Source organism: Rattus rattus, chromosome 15, assembly GCF_011064425.1.
Source record: "Rattus rattus isolate New Zealand chromosome 15, Rrattus_CSIRO_v1, whole genome shotgun sequence".
Lineage (NCBI taxonomy): Eukaryota > Metazoa > Chordata > Mammalia > Rodentia > Muridae > Rattus > Rattus rattus.
The window spans coordinates 9,946,715-9,955,380 of record NC_046168.1 but is presented as its reverse complement, the minus strand read 5'-3'; the positions used below and the strand labels follow the sequence as shown (position 1 = coordinate 9,955,380).

At 45.5% G+C, this 8,666-nt stretch overlaps 1 protein-coding gene across 2 annotated transcripts in view; it reads left to right on the top strand.

The window, feature by feature from the left end:
* Positions 1-2,640: 2,640 nt before the first annotated feature.
* Positions 2,641-8,666, top strand: part of Pkd2l2 (polycystin 2 like 2, transient receptor potential cation channel) — a 35,134-nt gene continuing 29,108 nt past the window's right edge. The window contains exons 1-4 of one of the 2 annotated variants that reach the window (XM_032885999.1): positions 2,641-2,709; positions 3,026-3,127; positions 5,825-5,958; positions 7,713-7,969. In XM_032885999.1, the coding sequence (XP_032741890.1) occupies positions 2,679-2,709; positions 3,026-3,127; positions 5,825-5,958; positions 7,713-7,969 (524 nt within the window). In that variant the 5' untranslated portion in view covers positions 2,641-2,678. The remainder of the gene's footprint in view (positions 2,710-3,025; positions 3,128-5,824; positions 5,959-7,712; positions 7,970-8,666) is intronic. The other variant, XM_032886000.1, reaches the window with a different exon arrangement.

Sequence of the window (8,666 nt, the reverse complement as noted above, 5' to 3'; positions counted from 1 at the left end):
GATATACAGGCATCAGCTACTACACCCATATCTATGAGCCATTCTTGACCACCACCCTCTTTTTGAGTTGATTTATCTATGGTTTCTGAAACTAGACAATTTTAGGGACAGGTTAGGCCGTACGTTTGACAATTCTGAAAGACAGGTTTAGGGATGAGTGCTAATATGGTAGAAACCCTAGTTCATAAACATTGGGCCTTAACGAATCAGATTTCAGTGTGTGTGTGTGTGTGTGTGTGTGTGTGTGTGTGCGCGCGCGCGCGCGCGCGCGCACATGTGTGAGAGAGAGAACATGAAATGTGAGTGCCAGTGAGTGTGGTGACCAGAGGACAGCCTCGAGTGCGAGTCCTCAGGGACCATCCATCTTGTGTGTTAAGACAGGGTCTCCCCTTGGCCTGAAGCTCACAGCAGGATAGGCTGACTGGTCATTGAACCCCAAGGTCCTACTTTCTCAGCACTGAGCTTAGGGATGTGTGCCACCTCCCCCAGAGCGTTTGTCTCGAGTTCCGAGAATCAAACTCCGGTCCTGACACCCGTGCACCACGCTCTGGATGTCCTACTTTGGTTTTGTTGTTGTGATATGACAGCGACCAAAATCAAATTAGAAAGTAAGGGGTTTCTTTCACCCTCCAACTCCCATCACACGATCTATCAAGGAAGACCAAGCTAGGAACATGGTGGCACACATTGAATGCTGAGAGAGGAATGCTGCTTGCTGGCTTGTCCCTTTCGTCCTTGTAAAACCTAGGGCCATCTGCCCACATAGGGTAAGATGTTCTCCATCAGTTAGCAATCAAGAAAATGCCCCACAGGCCAATTTGGTGGTTGATTTCTCAAAGGAGGCTCTTGCTTCTCAAACGTAGGAAGTTAACAATTGAGAATAAACATCACACTGGATTGGAACTATCTGCCAATCCTCTTTCTTTGTTTCTTTTCTTTTCTTTTGAATAGCCTTTGAATGCTCTATGTAACTAAGAACAACTTGAACCAATGACCCTTCGGCCTCCACATTCCCAGCACTGGAGTTACAGAAGTGACTCACCATACCTGGCTCGCCCATTATTTTAATATTGTTATTTGATATTTCATGGGACAGATGATCTCTACAGGGAATATCGACTTTTGTAACTGTGTTGAAGTTCTCAGCCAGCAAGAAGGACAGACTAGACTCCGTCTGGCCTGAGGGGCTCTTTCCCTCTCCTGCCCCTTTAATAGTCAATGTCTTTTGGGGGGGATGTCCTAAAGAAAGAAGGCAGAAAACACACACAAGGGTCTTCTAACAACACAACTATGTCAAAGGACTGCGCCAGTCAACAAGTCTTTAAGAAGACAATTAAATTCTGTGGTAAAATCATACAATCATAGCATAAAACAAAAATGGCCACATCTGCTCAGTGGGAAATCTCCAGCATGTCCCTTAAACAACATAGGCTGGTCACGTAAATAGAGTTGCTAGAAAAGGTGTTTATGATATGTGGTAGTTATTCTTGGTTGTTGACAACATCTGCAGTTAACTAAAAAACCCAAGTCAACAGGCACAACTGTGAGGGATTTTTAGTTAATTGGATCATTTGAAGTCCACAGACCCACCTTAATTCGGGGCCACACCTTCTCAGAGCTGCCAATGTAACAAGAAAGTTGCTGTTTGCCGGCTTGCCCTTATTCTCGCTTCCCTGGCGTCAGAGCCTACATCTTTGGGATTCCAACATTTGCTGAAGCGCAAATGAGACATCCAGCCTAGCAGACTGATTCTTGGACATTGGGAGACAGTCATTGTTGAGGTAGCTGGACCACAGCCTGTAAGTCACCCAAAAATATTCCTTTTTATATTAGATCAATTCTGTCCCTAATGTTCCCCTAGAGACCCCTAATGCACGTTGTATACTTTAAATTTCTCCGTTTTGTTCTAAAGCGTCACTTCCTCATGCTCCACCTTCTAATCACTTTACATATCATTGCAGGCTGTTAAAATTTTAATTTACAACCTGCCAGCTCATATCATGCATAAGCAAAACCACATCTGGGCATCTAGGTATGAACAAGTTTTTGAATCGACCCATGGATGTATTTAATAAGTGAATTGTGAGAACACTGAAGATTTGTAGCTGGAGCGTTTGGTATTTGAGGACGGGGCTCCACCACATATAGGCCAGTGTTGTCCTCTAAATAAGGACCCTCCAGGTGTTCAAGGACCCTCCAGGTGTCCATTTCCTAAAGGTTGTATGACAGATATGATGGGCCGCCGTGACCCTCAAGGTGTGTGTGTGTGTGTGTGTGTGTGTGTGTGTGTGAGAGAGAGAGAGAGAGAGAGAGAGAGAGAGAGAGAGAGAGAGAGAGAGAGATTGATTCTTTCTATTAAATCAATTAAACAAAAGGGAGGGCTGACCGCGTCTTTTGGCCACTCATGTTAATACTGTAGGTGGTGACACTTATTTTCTTTTTTGCATCCAGAAAAGTGAGCTAGAAATAAACCTCCAGCCACACAACCCCCAGGAGTTGAAGCTCTAACCTGGGCGGTGCCGTGTCCGCACAGGCGCACTAGGTTTCAGCCCAGGAACCCGCGCTCGGAGGGCGGGTGCAGTTGCCGGGTTAGAGCACTGCGGCTCTACTGCGCAGGCGCAGGGTCAGGGCTTGGGTGGAACCGGCAGAGCCGCACCCGCCGTGTGGTCCTGTCCGTGATGTCCGAGGCGACTTGGTGGCAACGAGGAGGTGAGGGTGGGTACGCCTAGAGGATAGGTAACCCAGGGCCCATTGGCAACTCCGGGTACCCAGGAAGGAGCTTTGACCCCACCCCGCACTCCTGTGATGGTTGCCAGCGCTGCCACAGAAGCGAAGTCCAGAGAAGACTCCTCTAGCTAGGCTGTCACCTCCGTGGGTGTGGGTCGCTTGAGGGAGTCGCGTCCTTGAGCGCTACATCTGGAGCCAGAAGCTACTAAAACTAGTCGTGTTTTTCCCATCCTAGTTACTTATATATGTTCTAGTTACCCGGAAATATGAAGAAAAATTCTTGTTCTACATCTCACAGGGACTTCAAAACATGACCTGCATTACCGAAGGGAAGCGGAGGTTAACACCACACTTGAAGAGTTGTTACTATACTTTATTTTTCTAATAAATCTATGCATATGTAAGTACACAGGTGCAGGTAAAAGAACGCCGGTTGAACTAGTAGTTAAAATCAAAACTAAAACAACTGACAAGTTTTGAGATAGTTAAGACAAATTTCGGAGATCATTCTCTTAGGATTGACTCAGTTTCCAATTTTTATGGGGCAAAACTAGGCCACAGATGTAATGGGAAGCTTCCAAAGTCAACACTGATTGAATATGATTATTATTATTTTAATTTGAAGAATCTATTTAAAACACAGTCCCCTGGGTTGGGGATTGGATAAAATTTGTTTCAGCGCCATAGAGTTACATTGGTTTGGTTCCAGAAATAAAAAGTACAAATGGGAACCAACATAAAGTTTGGGGTGGCTCCAAGCTTCATGGTTTTCAGTAAATGCTACACAGTCGAAAAAAAAGTACATTTGTGCTGAGAAGATAAACGCCAATGTTTGAGGAGGGCAGAGAGAGCCGCTCAGTCAATGCTAACAACCCTTCTCAGTGTCCTTGGCATCGATTTAGCATCTAAAAAGCTTGTTAACATTTTTAATTTTAACTGCCCGATGTGTGTAGCTAGGAGCTAGCATACAGGGTTTCTTTCAGCTGTATACCAATTCCAATCGATTGGTATTGCAGGGGTAGGTGTCCGAGATAAAAGACAGCTGTAGCCAACTTGATAAGGTATCCCAGACTGATTTATAAAAGGCTTAGTTCTAGCGGTGACGCTAACATGCGCTCGCTACCCAGCATTTTAGATGGTAGGAAACGTGAGCCAAAAGATTATTTAAGGGGGCTGGAGAGATGGCTCAGCGGTTAAGAGCACCAACTGCTCTTCTAAAGGTCCTGAGTTCTATTCCCAGCAACCACATGGTGGCTCACAACCATCTGTAAAGAGATCCGATGCCCTCTTCTGGTGTATCTGGAGACAGCTACAGTGTACTCATACATAATAAATAAATCTTAAAAAAAAAAAAAGATTATTTAATTCCACCAGAGATTGTTGAACACTTATAACAACCTATATCTACAGTAAGAGGATAAATTAACTACTGTGAAATGTACAGCGAAGGGGCTGGAGAGATGGCTCAGCTCTTAAGACCACTGGCTGCTCTCCCAGAGGCCCCGGGTTCAATTCCCAGCACCCACATGGCAGCTCACACATGTCTTTGTAACTCCAGTTCCGGGACTTCTGACACACTCACATAGACAGACATTCAGGCACACCACCAGTGCACATGAAATAAAAATTTAAAAAAGAATATGCCACGACATAAATGCACTGTTAAAGAATGCCACATGTATTTGCTGTGCGCATGCGCGTACGCATGCACCACGCAAATGGTGGCGGTCAGAGGGCAACTTGGTTCCCACCTTCATCGTGCACATCTCAGACTGTCAGGCTTGATGATTTGAGTCTTTTCCCTCTGTTATCGTTGGCACCATATAGTTTTTGTATTTTATTTAACTGGGGAGTTCTGGAAAGAAATAAAATAGTTTATAAAAGGAGAGAAAGAGGAGTTGGGGATTTAGCTCAGTGATAGAGCGCTTGCCTAGGAAGCGCAAGGCCCTGGGTTTGGTCCCCAGCTCCAAAAAAAAAAAAAAAAAAAAAAGGAGAGAAAAATACTACTGATTAATTTTTAAAACAATTTTACTATGTTTCAAAGCATGGGTTTAAACGTTTTACATGTTCGGCTGGAAAATAACTCAGTCTGTAAAGTGCCTCACAAACATGAAAACCCGAGTTTGATCCCCAGAATCCATGGAGAAAAGCAGAGCGGGGTGAAGCCTGTCATCCCGGGGCTGGGGAGGGAGAACAGGCAGCCCCCCGGGGCTTGCTGCCCAGCCAGCCCAGCCTCCTTTGAGAGCTAATGAAAGATCCTGTTTCAGAAACAAAGCCAAGATGGACGGCCTCCTGATGTTGATCTCTTGCCTTCACATGCACAAGCACAAGCACAAGCACACACACACGTTCCATAAATAAGACACAACCACACAGTCAGAGCGAGTGCCCTTATGATGAGATCTCTAACTCTTCTGACTGAATTCAAGGTCCATACACTTACCCACTTACTATATAATGTTGCCTATTAATGTAGAGAAAATGCCATCAGCAGAATCCTGGATATAATGTGACCTCGGTTATATATCATCTGGGCATTCCTGCATGACAGAGGGAGCTGCACACATGTGTAGTCAGAGAACAAGGTTGTGTGCTTCTCTCTCCCCCTTTTTTCTTATTGCCATTGCATGCCATGTTAGATGTTGAGCCATCTCAATGGCCCTAATTTGACTTCAGTTTTTAAAGAGAATATTAAATATATATATGTGAAACCTGAAGAATTCATGTCCGGCTTTAGTACGGGGACTGAAGGAAAGTTCTACCTAATTTGCATGTTTCTGGCTTTAATGATCAGGGCTGCTGAGAGGGCTCAGCAGACAAAGGTGCTTGCTGCCAAGCCCGAGGGCCTGAGTTTGATCCCTGGAACCCACACGAGGAAAGAACAAGCTCCCACAAGTTGTCCTTTGACCTCCGTGTTTGTACCATGACATGTGTGTTCGTGCATACATATGCACACACAGAAACACACACACAAAAGATAGATAAATGTAAAAATACTTAGACAATGCCTTTTTTAAAGCTGGGGGAATTCATATTTTTGAACACTGCTGAAGTAGGATTTTTAAGTTGCAAATTTTAAACAAATTGTTCTCCTTAGTGACTTTTGGGACGGTCAACCCACATATGTACTACTTAAACAAAGTCATGTCATCTCTGTTTGTGGACACTTCTCTACCTGATGACGAAAGAAGCAGCTTTAGGTCCATTCGCAGCATAACTGAGTTCTGGAAGGTAAGACATGTGACCTGATGAAGTAGCCTCAGATAGCCCATTGGCCAGTGGTCGGGCTAGCCCAGGCTACAATGCTTGCCTAGTAAGTGCAAGGCCCTGGGTTTGAGCCCTAGGTCTGGGGGAAAAAAAAACATAAAAAGAAATTCACAGACTGCCCATAACCCTTGCCACACACAGAAAATGCCCAGGAAAGATTTATTAAAGGAATTAATAAAATCGAGTGTTATTTTTATTAGAAAATCAACCAATAGTATTTATTGTGGATCTTTATGCTCACAATATGATGCTGTTCTTTTTAACTTCAATGTTTTGGTACTTTTTCAAACATTCCCGTTTCCTTTAGAAAACACGAGATTTGTTATCAGTACTGAAGCCAGCGTGATGGTGAAAATAAAGTCCACACGAGGGACAGTCTTACAAATTGCTCATTTCCCAGAACAGATAATATTCCCAATTTATATATGAAACCCTCTACTGTGTGCTACAGTAATATGCAGTATATAGTTTAAAAAGCAATGTGCAATATACGTAATCCCATGAGACAGGTTCCTTCAGCACCAGAATAGACCAGTTTTCTGCTACCCGTAGCGCAGGTCATCCTGAAGGAAGAGTAACTGAAGAGAGGCGGCTGCTGGTCTCCCATCTCACGAACGCGTAGTTGTAAAGGACAGGCAGTGAGGGAAGGCTCTTCAGAAGTGGATCCATTTTCAAGGGTCAATGAGGAGAAAGCATCTGCCTAGTCGGTGGTGGAGCACGCCTTTAATCCCAGCACTCGGCAGGCACAGGCAGGCAGGCTCTGAGTTTGGGGCCAACCTGGTCTACAGAGGGAGTTCTAGGACAGCCAGGGCTACACAGAGAAACCCTGTGTCAGAAAAGGAGAGGCATTCTAAGAATGGGGAACCGTGTGTCCTGTGTGCATTCATGTGGCACTGAGTTTGGGGTGTGAGCATAGAGAAGATTGTTGTAAAATTATAAAAAGGGCTGTCTTTTACCCATCCGGCACTGCAGTGCCCCAAGATATCTGCTAGATATCTTGCCAGAAATGCACATCCTAACTCCGCGTCATCCCAGTGTCTCTGCTGCCACTCACTCTCTTAAACATAAATCTGCACATGAAAGAACACACAGCACAATAACCTTTGATCCAGTTGATAAGATATAATTGCCCACCTAAACATACACATCCATCCCTTAAGATCATTCATAACAACCTGTAAAGGTACAGCGTGGTATGTTTTTCTGAGAGGGTTCACTACCAGTGAAGACCAACCCTGAATGCGGTGGCACCATCTACAGACTCTGGGGGGGCGGGGGTTAGAGGAGAAAGCACGTAGCATCCCGCTGCCAGGCCACTGCTCTCCGAGCCGCCCTGTTGTGCCTCACCCTTCCTACTAAGGCAGTCTGAAACTTAACTGAAGTCTCTCCTCCCTCAAGGTGTTTCAGCGGGAATTCTGTCACAGTGACAAGAAAATTTTAGTTAAGAAGAGGTCAAATATAAGACAAGGTCCAAGTGGTCCTAAATCACTGGCCTCGTAGGAAATGAGAAGTACAAATTGTCCTTTCTCCTTTAATTGTGCTATGTGGCTGGTGGCAAAGACAAGAGATGGGGACATGGAGTCCTGGGCTTGGGATCACTTAGAATAGAACAGGGACAAAGCCAGGAGTAGCAGCCACCGGGGCCTTCATCTGGGTCAATATGTAGAATTGCGTGTGTGAATACGATTTTTGTTGATGACCCTTGTCTTTCTCTGAAGTTCATGGAGGGACCCCTCGTGGAAGGCTTGTACTGGGACTCGTGGTACGGAAACACACAGCCGGACAGCATGAAGAACAGCAGCCGCATCTACTACGAGAACATTCTCCTCGGTGTCCCCAGAGTGCGGCAGCTGCGAGTCCGAAACAGCACTTGCCAGGTCTACCCAGCTTTCCGGTCCCTGGCCAGCGACTGTTACAACAAATACACAGCAGAGAACGAGGACTTCTCTGATTTTGGCCTCAAACATGATGCAGAGTAAGCAATGTGCAGTCAGTAGCTTTTTCTAGAAACTGCCTTTGTTATCTTTATGAAATTGTAAAAAAAAAAAAAAAAAAAGTCTGCCTTCCAGCCATAATAAGAGCTGGGTGCTGGGGTTGTGTGGTGTGGTTCTTCCTGTGAACGGTACGGGAAGAAGCCCTAACAATGGCGGCACTTACAACAGAAGAGCGACCCTGTTTGATGGAGGAGTGGGGTGTCAGTGTGCTATGTGAAATGAACAGTCAGAGCGGATGTGGGGACGGGCTGGGGGGACATAAGTCTGTGTGCATGCGTGTGTGTGTGTGCATGCACACATGTGCATACATCATGTGCATGCGTGTTCGTACTTGTGTGCATGTGCACAGGAGGCCAGATGTCAACATCGGGTGTCTCAGTAAATCACACTCCACCTTTCATTTTTGAGACGGGGTCTGTCACTGAAGCTGGAGCTCATTGATTCTGGTCACCTAGACGGCCAGTGAGCTCCAATCCTGTCCACGCCCTGAGCTCAGGGGTTACTGATTGATGGCCCAGTAGCTGGCTTTTATGCAGGTTCTGGGGACCTGATCGCTGGTGCTTGTGCTTGTAGGCATCTCCCTACCCCCCCCCCCAAACAACAAAATTGTCTCTTGGGTAGGTTTTCTAGCTGTGGCCCAAAGCTTCAAAGGATCCTAAGAGAGCATCTGAGGAACTC